Raw genomic sequence first — 15,313 nt, 5'->3', positions numbered from 1 at the left:
GCTGTCACTTTGGCGCAGTGGCCGATGGGAAGGCTGCCTGTGTGTGCCACCAGCCTCCCCCCACTGCACCCCACGCAGGCACAACGCCATCAGCGCCATCAGCGCCACCAAGGGTTTTCAGCCCCCAGGGATGGTGGGCCTTGGCTGAGCAGCCAGGAGACCAGGTTTAAGCCGCCCTCTGGGTGATGACCTTGGACGCGTCCTTGGCCCTGCTGAGCTTCTGCAAGCAGTCCGTCAGTGGGAACAGGGTGGACGCTCCTCTTTGCAGGACGGTGGCAATAAGCCCGCTTCGGAAACTCTAAAGGGCTCTGCCAGTGTGAGAAAAAAATGCGTGCCCGGGGGACCCATCCTGAACCATGCTCCCAGGGGAGGCTTCTAGAAAAGGCCAGAGCAGAGGACAATGACCCGTGGCTGAGAAGCAGGGGAGACGCCTCCTGGAGACAAGCGGGGACATCTGAGCACTAGAGGGCCTCATAGGTAGGTCATTGTGAGGTTTCAACTTTCCCTTGGGGTTAGATGGGAGCCATTGCAGGGCACCAAGCAGCCTTTTCTGAAGACAGTGCAGAGAGAAAGTGAGAGATGAATGGTTGTCCCTGTTTTACAGATAAGGAAACTGAGGCAAGACTTACCCATGCAACGTCCATGGTCCCCAGGCCATGGTCCCCAGGCCAGTCTCCTCCTCCTTCCCACCAGGAAGTCATCCACGCCCTCAGAATGTCCCCCAGCTCTACAGGGCCCCAGGGCACCCTCCTGAGAGACCCGACTTCCTCAGCCCCAAAAAGCGCCCAGAACTCTCGCCCTGGGCAGTGTCTGAAGCCCCAGAAAAGTCCACGCAGGACCGGGGTGTGTCCCCGCCCTCTCCGGCTCTGAGGGTCTCTCCGACTGCCGCATTTCTCGCGTCTCTGCTCTCATGTCTGTTTCCCAGGTTGTTCTCTCTCTTCCTGGTGTTTCTGTCTCAGATTCTGTTCCTGCTCACCTTTTTCTGAGTCTCCTTCAGTCTCTCCCTCTGTCTCGTGTTGCTTCTACCTGGTTCTTTCTCTCCTTTCTGCGGGCAGCTCTTTTCTCCTCCACCTTCCCTCCATCCCCCTCCATTTCTACCTCTGTCTTTATCTCTGTCTCTTTTATTGTACTTACATATTTCTCCGGGTCTCTCCAGGTCTCTCGTGCGTGCGTGCGTGCGTGTGTGTTGGGGGGGGGAATGTCTTCATCTCTCATTCATTCTCTCTCTTCCCCTCTACTCGCCCCCCCACCCCACCCCCCATCCTCCATATGCTCCAGAGAGATCTAACGTGTAAATATTTGAAAAAAAGCGCAGGCTGTTGTTGGAACAAGGCAGAGATTACAAGTCTTTCTCCATCGTTCATCGAGGCCTAATATCAGGGACCCGGCTGTTGGGTGTCCTGTGCTGGATAAATGACAAGTGAACTTCCCTGAGAGGACAAGCCAAGACCACGATGGCTCCCTGTTTTTACTGTAAATTAAATCCAGGCGTCGACTCTGGTGGGGAGTGGGCGAGCAGCAGGGATGTCGGAGGGAGGGACCATGATGCCTCAGGAGCTTGGTCCCCATCCAGGTCCTCTCACCTGCAGCGTCCCCCAGAGCGAGTCCTTTCCTCCTGGGGGCTCCTCATCTACAAAACGGGGGTGACAGTGCCTGCCGTGCGAGATCCCGGGCTTCCCGCGTGGGTCTGGGATCCCGTCTCAGCTCTGAGGTTTCTCTCCAGGAAAAGGTGCCAAAGTCACGTGGGAAACGAGGCTGCGCCCTGACTCAGACCGCGACCGCCCAGCCTCCCGGGAGACTCCTCCCTTCAACCTGAAAACACCGCCCTGAAAAACGCTCATTGATTAATCAGTGGGAAATCAGGATGAGGAGGGCTGTGCGGTCTCTCAAGTCCTGCTCAGCAGAGGACTGGATGGGACATTACAGTCACTGTACAGTTCACACTCCCCACGTGCATCCCTGAGCCCTTCCCGGCTCTGTGTAGAGCTTCCTCCCAGGTGACATGCCCCCTGCTTACTCGTAATGTGTGTTCTCTCTCCCCCTCCCTCCCTCACACGCACACATACACGTCAGCTCCTCGAGGGCATTTTTGTCACTTTCATTCACTGCTACATCCCCAGTGCCCCAAAGAGCACCTGGCACATCAGGGATCCAACAAGTCGTTTTTGATTGAGTGAATATACGGATGGATGGATGAATGAATGAATGAATGAATGAAGTGATAAGCAACAGAGCACCTGGGGAACGTCGGTACCATGCCAGTGCCCAGGTCCGCTTTTGAGGTTGTCGATTGTACTGGGCTCAGTTGAGGCCCAAGCATTAGAAGGTTTGGGGGTTTTTGTTTTAAGTCCCCAGGCGAAGTCAGAGTTGAGAAGCACTGTCCCTCAGCCCGGGCAAATTCTCACCAGCCGCCAAAAACCTGTCCCATCACGCTCAAAATAGGATCGGAATGGAATGGAACGGAACAGAACACGAATGATCCTAAACCTCGCTTCGTCGTCAGCACCCCCTCACCATGGACCCCCTCCTCTCCCTACTCCTTGCCTTGCTCTTCCTCAAGCACAAACCTCAGGGCCTTTGCACCTCCTGTCACCTGCCTGGTCTTTGAGGGTCTCAGCGCAATGCCACCTCCTCCAAGAGGCCCTTCCCGATTGTCCTTCTGAAGGTAGCATCTTTCTCGGCCACGCTCCATCTCAGGAGCCTGCTTTATGTTCTTTTGTAACACATAATTAGTACCCGAATTTCTCATATGTATCATTAGTTCACGTGTTTATCGCCTGTTACCACGTAAGCCAGTGAGGGCAGAGGTCTTGTTATCCATCCTCACTAATGCGTCCCCAGGCCCAATTACAGTTCTTAACACGTAATAGGTGCTTGGTAGATATTTATTGAATGAGTGAGATTCTTTTCAACTATGTTATCAGTTCCTTGAGTACACACGTGCTTTCTTTCACTTGTTTTTCTTCCTCTCGCAGGATCTCTCAGCGTCGGCACTATTGACACGTGGGGCTGGATAAATCTCTATTGCCGGGTGTCCTGTGCAGATAGTATGTCCAGCAGCCTCCCTGGCCTCCACCCACTAGATGCTAGTAGCACTCATCCCCAGTTGTAACAGCTGAAAATGTCTCTATACATTGCCCAATGTCTCCGCCTGGCAGCGTTTGACCCAGTGTCTGGACCCCAGAGGGCTGAAAACAAATGTGTTTTAAGCCCTCTGGTTAATAAAGTCTGGCCTGTGACACAGTTCCACCATGTGACCAGCAGGTGGCAGCAAAGACTGCCTTTTCGCCAGCATCGTTGCCCTCACTATGGGAAAATCTTTTCCCCAGCCTATAGTCTGATTTTGCAAGATTCCCCGGAGGGATCTTGTGAGCGATCCCCTCAATTCGCTCTTTTCCAGACTAGACAGAAAGGGAGCAATAGCCATGTCCTAACCTGCGCACAGACAGAAAGCGTTGCAGGCATTGGCAGGCGTGGGAAGAAAATCATCTTGGAATCGGGCGGATCTGAATTTCAGCCCCAGTTTTATCCCTTTCTCTCCTCGTGCCCTCAGCCAGTTAACGTAACCTGTCTGGGTGACAAACAGTGACCACACTGCAGCCAGCCAGCCATGAACCTGCTCGGAAAAGTTGTGGCAAAGGATCGAGCACTGTTTGGGAGCTAGGAACATGCCACTGGCTCGCTGTGCACCTCCGTGCAACTTACCTAACCTCTCTGGTCCTCCATCTCCTTAAAGAAGAAGAGCTGGTCCAGAGGGCAGGGATGAGGATGGAACGAAGCCAGAGCAGGCACGTGGAGGCTGCGTTCTGTAATGTCCTGTCTATGATTCAGAGGTTGTTTTGTTATTTCACGGGTTCTGCACCCCCTCGGCCTCCTCCAGCCTGAGCAGACACACATGTGTGGACACACAGCACACACCGCCGGGCAGCACAGGTGCTAAGATGACAGCCAGGCCCAGAGCTCAGTCCACAGTGGCTTTCGGGTTGGGCCCCTGGCCTCTACTAGTGGCTCTGGACGAACAAGAGGCCGCAGCCTACCGAGATGGGTCCACGAGGCCCCGGGCCAGCCTGCCTCCCACCACGCACGACCAGGCCTCCAGGTTCAGATGGCCTGCTCCTGCCGCTGTCTCAGGCGGAGCATGCGGGCTGCCGCTAGGAAGGCGGCCCCGGTGAGCAGCTCGGCGATGAAGCTGATCCAGCCCAGGGCCAGGGACCAGCCGAAGCGGATGTCCACCTGGTCCAGGAGGGCCTTCTCCTCCAGGAGACACAGCGCCTCCTGGAGGGCGGCGGCGGAATACGCGATGTACAGGCTGATGCCGGTGAGGGTGACCAGAGCTGCAGGGAGGCCAAGGAGAGCAGATCAACCCCCCTGGCACTGCCCTCCTCCGCCTTGTCGCCAGGCCAAGCCACCCCGGCCTTGCCAGGCGTCCGTGCTCCTTCCCACCCCAGGGCCCTCTGCCCGGTGGCCCCTCCTTCCCCTCTTCCTGCCGTCGGTAACCCCTACCCATCCCTGCGCCTCGGCTCATGTGCCCACTCTGGTCACATCCCCCTGTGGCCTCACAGCCCCGCACAGCCCTCCGTCACTGCCCAGGTCGGAACTGCGACTTTGCATTTGTTTGTGAGATAACTAACGTCTGTCTGCCCCGACGAGCCGTGAGCTCCAGGGGCCTCGCCCTGGACTCCCCAGCACCCAGAGTGACCCCCGCACACAGTGGGTCTTCCAAGACATGTCATTAAAGCTGTGCTGTCCAGGCCTAGGGCCACGGGCCACGCGTGGCTGCTTCAACTTAATTTACACGACAGGCTCAGCCCCTCATTGGCACCTGCCGCGTGCCGCGTGCTGCTTAACCCGGGTGCCGGCTCCCCCGCCGCACAGCGCAGGTCGGAGAGCGTCACCCCCGGGGCCGGGGCCGGGCTCCAGACTTTGTCATTGGGTGGGCAATGAATGCCGACGTTAATAATGATTGCGGGGGGTTGCAGATCTGAGCCTCAGATTTTCACCTCCGCTCACTCTTTTTATTTTTTTTTCCCCCTTTCCGTGGATTCCAAGTGTGTGTATGATCGATGTTTTTGTCTTTTTTTTAAAGGAGGGACCGTGTCAAGCGCACCGGAAGTAGCGAGGCCTGAGCACAAGCAGCTACCGTGTCGGATCCCAGCTTTGAAAGCCTCTGGTCGGCCAAGCGAACGGTATTAACCCGTGCGTGGCCCGGTTTTTAAATTAATCACAGCAGATTCTGTCAGAATGGCAGAGGGACACGAGAGTGAAGGTCTCCGGCCAGCTCTCAGCCCTAAAGCGGACGCTCTCTCCGAACGGCTTCTTTGGCGAAATCGTGGGAATGACTCTCAGGGCCCGCTTTCCACCCCTCTGCCTCGCCCTTGGGACCACAGACCCAGGGACCGAGGGACCCTGGGCCGGAAACCGCTCATCCCTTCCAGCTGGGATATCACGGGTGGGGAAACTGCGCCCAGAGAGACGACGAGGCCCCTGTCCCCTCCCCCGCTGAGGGTCCATGTGCAGCCCCTCCTGCTGGAGGCCAAGCCCCTGGCGGGTTGGGCACCTACCTCCAAAGAGGAAGAGGGTTCCCGTGAGCAGAAGGAGGAGGGAGGCTCGGAGGAGGAAGCTCAGAAACCCTGTCATCCCCCCAAACACCATCAGGATCAGACTGAGCGGCAGCAGAATCACGAAGGTCCCATGCATGGCTGAGAAGAGAGAGGACCTCAGGTTATTAACATCCTTCAGTCAATCAACAAACATTTCCCGATCATCTGCTATGGGGCCACGCCCAAATGCTGGGTCGGGAATTAGCACTGCCATTGCTACTACTACTACTTCTAATGATAGCAATGATGATACTAAGAACACTTACTGAGGCTCATCTTTGCGAGGCATAAACATTGTCATATGTAATTCTCATGCCCCTTGCAAGGTAGGTATTTACTGTTCGTTCACTAATTCACTCCGCCCATGTTTATGGGCACATTGAAACGGCTGAGTGGGTGGCAAGCACACCAAGACTTCTTCCCTCTTGGGGCTGCCATTTGGGGGGGGGGGTGAGGAATCAAGTAGTGAACAAATGAATAAGTGACAAAGTTGAGAGGTGGTGACAAATGCATGGGGAGGGGAGTGAATGCAGCAGGGGGGTCCCCTGAGGAAATGACATTCGATGAAGCAAAGACCTGAGGGAGGTAAGGGAGGCATCTGCGCAGAACGAGCATCTGTGCAGAACGAGCATCTGTGCAGAATGAAGGGCCAGAGGGCAGGGCTCACAGGCAGAGGGAGGAGCAGGTGCAGAGTCTGAGATGGGAGTGAGCCTGGGAGGTGGAGTCCCCTAGGGAAAGCCAGCAAGGGTGGCATGGAGCGAGGGAAAAGGGAGGCACATTATTACATTACAAGGCATGATTAGAACTCACATTATAAAACTGGAAAATAGAAAAGAATGAATTACATGAAAGTCAAGACCCATGGGGAGGTGGGGTGGGAGAGGGATGGAGGAAGTCTAGGGTCTCGAGATCTCAAGTTCTAAACAATTGCCACCACTTTGGCTCTGAGCTTCCCGGCAACCAATGCAAAAAGGGAAACAAGTGCAAAGTTCTTTTTCACCGGTCATTCATTTACCAAATATTTATCAGCCATTTACTGTGAGCTGGGCACTGGGCCTCTTTGCATCCTTTTGGCAACAAGATAAGCATAAAAATAAATACTTCCATCCTTTAGAGTAATCGAAGCAGCATTTCTTCCAGGAGTCTTTCTTTCTACCCACGTCTGATGCTGTCCACACGGTCAGGTGGCCCTGCTCTGTGCCCCCTCGGCTCTCCAGAGTCACCCTGTCCTGGCGTTTGTCTCTAGTGTTGAAGGCATCTTAGTCACTTTTCTGTCTCACCTGCTAAGCTGTGAGTTCCTTGACAAGGTAGAGCTTGCCTCTTCTTGTACAACTGTATCCCTGAATTTCTAGTAACACTCTTAGGAGATGGTGAGTATGCAACAGGTATTTGTTGACCTAATTAATTAATTAAAAGCTAGACAATATAGTTCTCTGGCAGTAAAAATAGGGCAGTTGCTAAGAATTCAAAAAGAAACCAAAGAAGCTTGAGAGACGACCTCTGACTGGGGGCCTCGGGCCTGTCACTTAATACCTCAGAAGCTCCATTTCCACATCTGTGAAATGGCGGTAATACCGTGTGGCCCACAGCATTATCACAAAAACAATACGTGTAGAAACAATGGGGCAACATGAGGGAGTTGTTCAATTCACATCCCATAGAAAAAGTGCTAAATAAATCACAACCCGCCACTAATAAAGACGATGAAGGGGTAAGAGTTCGGTCTGACTTCCACTGTGACCAAATCACTTTGCTCTCAAGCCCCTACGCGCCACCAACCTCAGTACGTCAAGGAAACAAGACCGATCTCCCTCCCAGGGCTGTCCCTGGAGAAAATGCGATTACCAGGGACGAGACCTGTGGTCCGTCTTCCTCCCTCCCTCCCTCCTTCCTTCCTTCCTTCCTTCCTTCCTTCCTTCCTTCCTTCCTTCCTTCCTTCCTTCCTTCCTTTCCTAATCTTGGGCAAGGAAGCACAACGGCTGGCATGAAAAACTGGTCCTGTAGATCTGGCCCCAGCATGGCACTGTCTCCAAACAATGGCCGAAAAGTAAAACCATTCCTCATTTAGAAATTAATAAGGTTTCCCGGAGTTGGCTGAGTCCTGGCAGCCCACGTGTGAGCTCCCCAGACACGCTGCAAACGGATTTGATGTACGAATTCAATTAAAAGCCTGGGTAAGAACAGTCCCCATGGGAGAGTTGTGAAGTCTCCTGCTGAAATGTGGTTTTAGCTCTTTTTTTTTTTTTTTTTGCATGTGCCTTTGTCATTATTATTTTTTCATTTTTCTAGACTGTGGACTTGGAACATGAGTTCTGTTCTCTTTGGAAATGTACCCGTCTCCAACCACATCTCATCCAGGAACAAATGTCTACGGGCCCCTGATAAGGGCCGGGCTCTGCCACAGAGCCGGGGACGCCGCCGGGGACAAGGACCCTGCCCCAGAACTGGAGAGAGACTAGCAAGCAAACAGAGGAGGTAATTACAGACTGCGATGTGCCACGAAGGAAACAAGTATGATAACACGGAAAAACGGGGTGGGCAGTGAGTGGCCAGGCGCTGTAACGAATTACTGCAAACTTGGTGTCTTAAACACAGCTGGAATTTCTTCTCTCACGGTTCTGGAGGCCTCAAGTCCAAACTCGAGGTGTCAGCAGGACCGCACTCCCTCCAAAGTCTCCAGCGGAGAATCCTTCCCCTCCTCTTCCAGCTTCCGACCGATGCTGACAATCCTCGATGTCCCTTGGCTTGTGGCAGCCTCACTCTTAACGTCCAGCTCCATCTTCACATGGCCTGCTTTTCTCTCCTCTGGGATTGTCCTTTTCTTATAAGGAGACTTGTCATAGGATTTAGGGCCCATCTGGTGAATCGAAACTGATCTCATCCCAAGATCCTTAACTTAATTACATCTGCAGAGACACTCCTACCAAATAGTGTCACATTCTCGGGTACCAGGGGTCAGGACGTGGACCTATCTTTAGGCGGAGTGACACTTTCCACTCCACTATAGAATCTGCAGTCGAAGCTCCACAGATGATAGCTCAGTAGAATTAATAATAATAATAACGTTGCCATTCTCTCATCAAGGTCATGGTTTCGTCAAGGATAAATATGGGCCCAGGTCAAGAGATTTTCAACTCAAAAATGCTTTGTCGCGAGTAGAAAGAATGCGAACCCAGAAAGCAGTAAAGATGTCCCCTTCGAGGAAAACTGACTGTTCTCCATTATCATGCGGTGCAAAGCACCACTCGGTGGGAAGACCAGGCTCCCGCAGGGGCCCCCCTTGGTGGTTAGCGAAGTAATAGTTCTGCTCTTAAAGGCAGAAGAGACACGTTTTTCTCCAGATACATCGGAAGCTCTGGCAGCTGAAGAAAGTCTCAGGAACCATTTCAAACCAAAGCGGGCCATGTCACCGTCTTTAGTTTTAAATCTTGTCAGTGTGACTTCGAGACTCCAGGATGGGTCCAGACACATTCAATCCTATTGTGTCTGATAAGAAACTGGATTTTTAAAAAATTTTTGTAAATATTTGTCCTTGAGTCTGTTGTTAGCAAAACACAGCCCCCTTGAGGACCGGGGCTGCCTCTCAGTGATCTCCGTGGTCTCCAAGGTGCATTGTTGCGGTATGGGAAGAACACACTCTGCAAGCAAAGACTTGCGTTCAAATCCTGACTCTGTCTCTTGCCAAGAAAATGATACCATCTTTCAAAAGCCCGTTTCCTCACCTGTCAAATTGGAGCATGGATTATCTTCTGACTTCACCAAGCCGTTGTGACCTTCGAATGTTGGGATAATTGTTTCTTTCTTGTCCTCGAGTACCTTAAGCTCTTCCAGGTAAGATTCTTTAACTCTCACTTCACAGATGAGGAAACTGAGGTTCAAGGTACCTATGTCGGTTGCTATGAAGTGTCAGGACTGAAATGGAACAAGAAAGGGGGCTGGCAAAGGGGTGATGGGGCCGCAGACGGGGGTGCTTAACCCAGCCTGGGAGTTAATACCTTGGTTCTGGCAGCCAGAGAGATAAGCAGGGATCGCAAATAGCTCCATGAACCACACTCAGGAGAAATCCGCCCGCCAGGGCATCCTCTTGGGGAGTATTCGTTAGCGATCCGTAACACTCTTTTGGGAAATTTTTCAACCAGGACTCATTTGGTCACCACCAGCTCTTTTGCTTCCTCTCCTCCCAGAGTGAACCTCCAGAAATGCTTAGAGCACATCCTTCCAGTCTTTTTTCCATATATTTCCATTTTTTTCCTACATATATTTCCTTATTTCCAAGGTGTGCATTTGGTCACATTTGAACATATCTAAAAATAGGATGCATTTAACCATCCACAGCATCTCACACTTATAATTGGCAGGGTTGTTTTCTTTCTGAATGGCATGTAAAATAAAGGTGCACCTTACATTTTTGGCATATACCCACAGAAAAGGTATAACCCGGGGGGCTTGAGATGGGGGGAGAAATAACAAATGGAATCATACTGCCCATAACACCTTGTAATCTGTTGTTGTTGTTGTTTTCATTTCATAGTATCACTTGGCATTCTACCCAGGTTAGTACACTATTTTTACAGGCTACATAATATTCCACAGAATGGATGCATCACACATAAATGTTTAGCCGTACCACAGTGCATGGGCACTGAGGCTGTGTCTTGTTTTTCAGTGTTACGAAAATGGTATGGTGAACCTCTTCTCAGAAGCCAAACATGGTAAATACCGAGGAGTGGAATTACGTTGAATATGAATTTTTTAATGTGTACCTGACTTTCCATGGGCGCCCGGAGCCTGAGGCTCTGTGCCCGGAGGCACGGAGCTATGCAAACCTTGCAACTCAAAGTTCCTTCCAGGGCCCAGGCGGCGTCTTAACACCGCTTTATCCCCGGTCCCTTCTCCGTGCCTGTCCCCACCACCTCCCCTCCTGTGACTTGCACCAGGCATCATGGGAGTGCTGCTTTTAACTTCCACAACCCCCGCAAACGCCCAGCACCCAGAAAGACTGGAAGCCAATTTGTGATTTTTTCCAACCTCGCTTCCTCAGAGGACGGCCAAGCTCAGTCCTGCCTCGTGGCTCACATTACACTGAAATTATACTCAGTGTTGCGTCATTCTAAAAGGGTAGACATTGCCTGGGTTCAAATCCCAGATCTACCAGTTACTGTGCAAACTTCAGTAACTTACCTAGCCTCTCTGTGCCTTGGTTTGTTTCCTCATTCAGAAAGTGAGGATGTTAATAACAGTACCCGCCTCATGGGGTTGTCGTGAGGATCAGCTCCATTTTACGGGTGAGAAGCCTGAGGCTCAAGGCAGCAATATGACTTAAAGCAGGAGGAGGAGACATTAATTGAGCTCCTACTGCATACAGTGTCATCTGTGTTGGATGCTTTGCTCATGTGACCTCATTTCATCTCAAAGCGGCCTGTTTACGGAAGGTGACTCTCCAGAAGTCAGAAGGCTGGTAAGAGGTGGGTCCTAATTTATCATGGGGATGACCCGATCCTTTGTCGCGAGTGGCACATAACTCAGCCTGGCCAATCCACATATCCCATCCCTTCTGCCACGGGGATTAGCTCGGATGTGGACATGTGATCCAATCTGGTGCAGTGAGAAGCCTACCTGAAAGCTTTACAGAATTATTGGTAAATAGCAAGTCTCCTCCTGCTTGGGTTGTTATGACTGGACAGGATTTAGTTGAAAGCAGAGCCCAGACAGAGGCAAAGCCCAGATAGGAGAAGAAAAATTGAGCTCAGTTTTCCGGATCCCAGCAGGCTGGAGCTTTACAGTTACATAGACCAAGAATTCCTTTTCTTGTTTAAACAGGTATGATTTGAATTTCTGTCACTTGCCACCAAAAGACTCCTGGCTGATACTGTTCCAGACTGTGGCTCTTATCTGCACTGTGCTGAATTAGATGACCTTTCTCCCCCCAAAATCGGTCCAGTGCCTAGCCCAGGAACCAAAGCCACAACATCCCCAGAGCTAACCTGAAAGACAAAGTGGATTTTTATTGGGCACTGAAGTAGTCTGCCTGCTTGGGTTTTCTTGGAGGAAAAATCCAAGGTTCGCCCCCTCCTCCCCCACCAGGATGGGTCTAGGAGGCTGACTCAGAGGACATGCTGCCTTGACAGCTAGCCTCTCCCCGTTATGGAAAGAAACATCTTCACATAACAGAAGAGCTTGGACAAGATTCGAAATTCATCCTAGGGATAAAAACATTCTGGGGGAAAAAAGCTCTCTCCAGGGGTGATTTGCAGCAAGCATGCGGTCTGAAGGGGCAGACTGCTCTCTGCTGCAGATGATATAATGGTAATAATAGCAGCTACCACTTAAGGCGCACTTACGGGGGCCAAGCACTGCCGGAAGCTCTTTAAGTACGCTTTCCCCTTGCATCCTCACAATATCCTTATGAAGACAGATGACAGCTATTCTCATTTTGCCCATGAGAGCTAGAGGGTAGTTAGCCACCCAATTCACCCATAGACATGATGAGTAGTCTGGGTGCCAGCACCCAGCCCAGAGAAGGGTCGGCACTCCACAGATGTGGCTGCATCTAAAAGAGGCTGGAAGGAATGGTCAGATGATTCGTGTTTAGTGAGCCCTTATTATGTGTCTAGTACTTTTATAGCAAATTCTTTCAGGCACAGTAGAGGTCCCACAGCAACCAGCACTATGGGAGGCCCCAAGTAAAGTCAATTTTTTTCATCCAGCTGGTTCTTAGAATCCTGACCACACTTCCTCATGGTTTTGGCATCTCATTTCAGTAGATGTGGGAAGTGAGGCTCAGAGCGGTTAAGACGCCTATCCCAGGATCACAGAGGGTCCTGGTGAAGGTCTGGGCTGGGATTTGACCCCCATCTCCCTTACTTCAAGAGTGAGAACTCTTGATTATTCTTGAAACAGCATTCTGAGAACATCCAAGTTCCTCCCGGTCCAGCGTGAAGCTGAGGACAGAGTCCAGGGTACCTCTACCTTTCCTCAACTTTCCGTACATTCCAGGTGTCTGGGGGATGTGTCCTTCAGTGAGACCTTATTCCGTGGTATGCTGGAGCTGGATCGTATCAGCTCACAAGAACCAATTAAGTTTTAGGAATTTTGTGAGCCAGCTGACATCATGTTGATACCTCGAAATTGACCACAGGGAGAATATTTATACCACAGAAATCAGCAAATGCTACAAATCAAGACTCCTCTGCCCCCCGCCCCGACTTCTCGCCCAGAGAGCAAGTTGTTAACTATTATCCAGCATACCACTGGACTTCACAGAAACAACTCTGGTTCATTCATTTACTCATTCATTCATTCAGCAAATATATATTGAGCTCCACCTGTAACATAATATAGTCTGCATTCATTCTCAAATCTGTGCAGCAAACCTTGGCTCCTGGTCTACGCATTCCCAGGCTCTGTGCTAAATATTGGGAAGTCAGCAGCGGCTGGGTAGGCACAGCTCCTGCTCTTCTGGAGCTCCCAGTCTAATGAGGGTGTCAGATTTTAACCCCCAAAATGTCATGCAACCTGTCCTATGAATAGAAGCTGGGCAAGTCAAGCCAGCAGGTGGGAGCGGGCAGACTCCAGGTAGCGGAAATGGCATGTGCAAAGTCCCTGTGGCAGGAGGAAACGTGGCATGTTCCAGGAGCTGGCCCGAGGCCAGCATAGACAGAGAGGAGAGAGCTAAAGGGAGAACAAACTTAGAGAGGGTCCCTGGCAGCCCTAGCGGGCCATGTCAGGGACAAGCCTCAGTAAGTCTGTACAAAGCTGCCCACATTTTCCACCATCTATGGAACTCAGTCTTCAATTCCTCAGGCCTCAGTTTCTTCATTGGCAAAAAACAAAGACAAAAATGGAGGCTTTGAGGATGAAACGCAGGCAGATGGAACGTATTTAGCTCCATGTCTGGCCTGCAGCGAGCCTCAGTGAACTGGACTATTACTTCTTTCTCCTCTTTCCATGAGAGTTCATTCAGCACGGTTGCCTTCCTGCGTTCAGGCCTTGCAGGTTGCTAACTTCCAAATACTGTGCTAGGCACTTGGGAAATCAGCCACTACCAAGGCAGATGGTGGCCCCTGGAGGGAGGGGGTGTCCTCTGCCTCAGGGTGGCCTTCCTTGAAACATTCGACAGATGTTTATTACATCTCTGCTACATGAGGATACAGGCAAGGCTGACTGGGTGTGCCTTCTGACCTACGGGATGAGCCCTCCCCTCTTTCTGACTTTCAGCTTCCCAGGCTGGTTTTGGTGTCTCCCTGGGATCCAACCCGCCCACCTTCCCTCATGCTGCTGTCACTCTGAAATGGAACTGAATTCCCACATCTGTCTCCGCAGCTGGTCTGTGAGCTCCTTAAAGGCAAGGCCTGGGTCTTAGTCGTCAGCACCGCGCCTGGCACACAGAAAGCCTGCGCTTTACCGTTTGTCGACTGACTCCTCAACCGCACCACGTTACAGGTGGAGCCAGCGATGCCCCGCTCGCTGCTCCCAGCTCCGGCCCCCCCCCCATCCGCCGGTGTCAGAGGACACCCGCCAAGCCGCTCCGCCCTGCCCCCGCCCGCTGTTAAGAGAAGTGCTCCACAGCTGGTGGCCCGCCCTAGGGGTCTCCTCCCAGCCTCCCCACCCCGGACTCACTGAGAAGTTGTCGACTCGAGTCGCTGACGGTCACGTTCTCCTGCCAGAAGGGGTTCATCAGCGGCGCGCACGGGCTCTGGACTGCAGGGGACAGAGGAGGCAGTGGACGGGGCCCTAGAGTTGGGACCCCAGCCCGAGGATGCCCCACACCCGCCCCCAGATGCCCCTCCAGGAGCGCGTGCGGAGGCCGCGTCTCAGAAGGGTGCTGGCACCCCCCGCCCTCTGCCCACCTCCCTCCAGCCCCCAGACACCGTGTTTAAGGCTCGGAGGCTCGGAGGCGGGGCGGGCGCCCAGCAACAGGTCCCCGGCGACCAGGCGCCGCGCAGGGGGCGCTGGAGGCCCCCGGCCGGGGTCCCCGCGGGCCCCTTACCCCGGCAAGTGCGCCAGAGGCCGGAGTGCGAGCTCAGGGGCTCCAGCTGGCTGCGGTTGGCGCCCCCCGCGCGGTCCTGCGACCCCAGGCCGCCGCGTTCCAACCTCTCGGTGTCAATGATGTACCAGAAGTCGGTGCCGATGGCGGCCGCCAGGAGCACGAAGCTAAGCGCCCCTGCCAGCGCCGCGGCGCCCGCCAGCGCGCCCAGGGGCACCCGCATCGCCCAGCTCGCAGCTCCACCGCCCGCGTCTCTCTGCTGGGGTCTGGAACCCCAGCTCCAGACCTCGATCCCTCCTCCGCCCCTGGCTCTGCCCCTCAGAGTCTCACCTGCGCCCTGGGACCCCGGTCCAAGCGCACCCTCTCATCTCACTTCCCACTTCTCCCCCAGACCCTTCCCCTTCCAATCCCCTCCCTCACTCAGCAGGAACCCCCAGCTGCTGCCCGCTCTGCCCTGCCTCCCCCTGCCCATCCCGGCCCTTCTCGCTCTCTCCTCACCACCTCCTTGGGGCCCCGCTTCCCGCCTGAGGGTCCAGGAATCCTCCCTCGCCCACCCTCCCACAGGTCTTGGGACCGTGCTCCCTCTCCTTGGCAGTGCCAGAGGTTGGGCTGTGTTGGGGGAAGGGAGGGTGGCTTTCCCACAAACTGAGGAGTAAGAGGAAGGGGCGCTGCGGGCCCTTCCCAGAGCCTGCGGATAATCTTCAACGGCCCCTCTGCGTCCAGCTTC

General features: G+C 53.2%; 1 protein-coding gene across 2 annotated transcripts; it reads right to left on the bottom strand.

Moving 5' to 3' along the window:
- Nucleotides 1-4,101: 4,101 nt before the first annotated feature.
- TMEM114 (transmembrane protein 114) lies at nt 4,102-14,809 on the bottom strand. 2 transcript variants are annotated; one of them, XM_016154094.2, is made up of 4 exons: nt 14,590-14,809; nt 14,220-14,300; nt 5,562-5,699; nt 4,102-4,334 (listed from the first exon to the last, which is right to left on the bottom strand). In XM_016154094.2, the coding sequence occupies exons 1-4, from the start codon at nt 14,807-14,809 to the stop codon at nt 4,102-4,104; spliced, it is 672 nt and encodes a 223-aa protein (XP_016009580.2). The 2 variants fall into 2 exon arrangements, with proteins under 2 accessions (XP_016009580.2, XP_016009581.2); XM_016154095.2 differs by lacking the exon at nt 5,562-5,699.
- Nucleotides 14,810-15,313: the final 504 nt, after the last annotated feature.

Source organism: Rousettus aegyptiacus, unplaced genomic scaffold (genome assembly GCF_014176215.1).
Source record: "Rousettus aegyptiacus isolate mRouAeg1 unplaced genomic scaffold, mRouAeg1.p scaffold_m13_p_8, whole genome shotgun sequence".
Classification (NCBI taxonomy): domain Eukaryota; kingdom Metazoa; phylum Chordata; class Mammalia; order Chiroptera; family Pteropodidae; genus Rousettus; species Rousettus aegyptiacus.
Note: the sequence above shows the minus strand (reverse complement) of the source record. Positions and strands in the feature narration are given on the sequence as shown.

Coding starts and splice junctions, on each gene's coding strand:
- TMEM114 (XM_016154094.2), bottom strand. CDS start 14,809: ATGCGGGTGCCCCTGGGCGCGCTGGCGGGCGCCGCGGCGCTGGCAGGG. Junction 14,301..14,589: donor CCTCTGGCGCACTTGCCGGG/GTAAGGGGCCCG, acceptor TGTCCCCTGCAG/TCCAGAGCCCGTGCGCGCCG. Junction 4,335..5,561: donor AACCCTCTTCCTCTTTGGAG/GTAGGTGCCCAA, acceptor GCCTCCCTGCAG/CTCTGGTCACCCTCACCGGC.